We start from the raw sequence: 292 nt of genomic DNA, 5'->3' as shown, positions 1-292 counted from the left end.
TCTCTCTCTCTTTCTTTCTCTCTCTCTTTTTCCCTCCCTCTCTTCTATTCATTCTCTCCCTCTCTCCGGCTCCCCCTCCCCCCGGCTCACTTTACAAGGGTAGCCTGTAGATATCACGTCTGGCGGCCGGAGGCTTGTTTTTTTGAGGGCTTTCTCTTTAAGCCGAGGGCGCCAAAGCTGACAGGACGAGGGTTGCTACCGCCGCCGCCGCCGCCGCCGCCGCCGCCGCCGCCACCGGACCCCCGTGTGAAAACAGCTCGAGTGAATCCGAGAATGCTGTCAGGACTGGCTC

The 292-nt window shown here is 59.9% G+C and overlaps 1 protein-coding gene across 1 annotated transcript in view; it reads left to right on the top strand.

The window, feature by feature from the left end:
- Window positions 1-270: 270 nt before the first annotated feature.
- LOC147218075 (thrombospondin type-1 domain-containing protein 4-like) overlaps window positions 271-292 on the top strand; it is a 40,515-nt gene continuing 40,493 nt past the window's right edge. The window contains exon 1 of the mRNA XM_086175043.1: window positions 271-292. This exon is cut by the window's right edge and continues 53 nt beyond it. Coding sequence (XP_086031169.1) covers window positions 274-292 — 19 coding nt within the window. The 5' untranslated portion in view covers window positions 271-273.

The sequence above is a fragment of the Fistularia commersonii genome, chromosome 27 (assembly GCF_037954325.1).
Source record: "Fistularia commersonii isolate RoL2024-O1a breed Wild chromosome 27, RoL_Fcom_v1.0, whole genome shotgun sequence".
Lineage (NCBI taxonomy): Eukaryota > Metazoa > Chordata > Actinopteri > Syngnathiformes > Fistulariidae > Fistularia > Fistularia commersonii.
The sequence above is the reverse complement of the archived record's forward strand: the minus strand, read 5'-3'. Positions and strand labels throughout refer to the sequence as shown.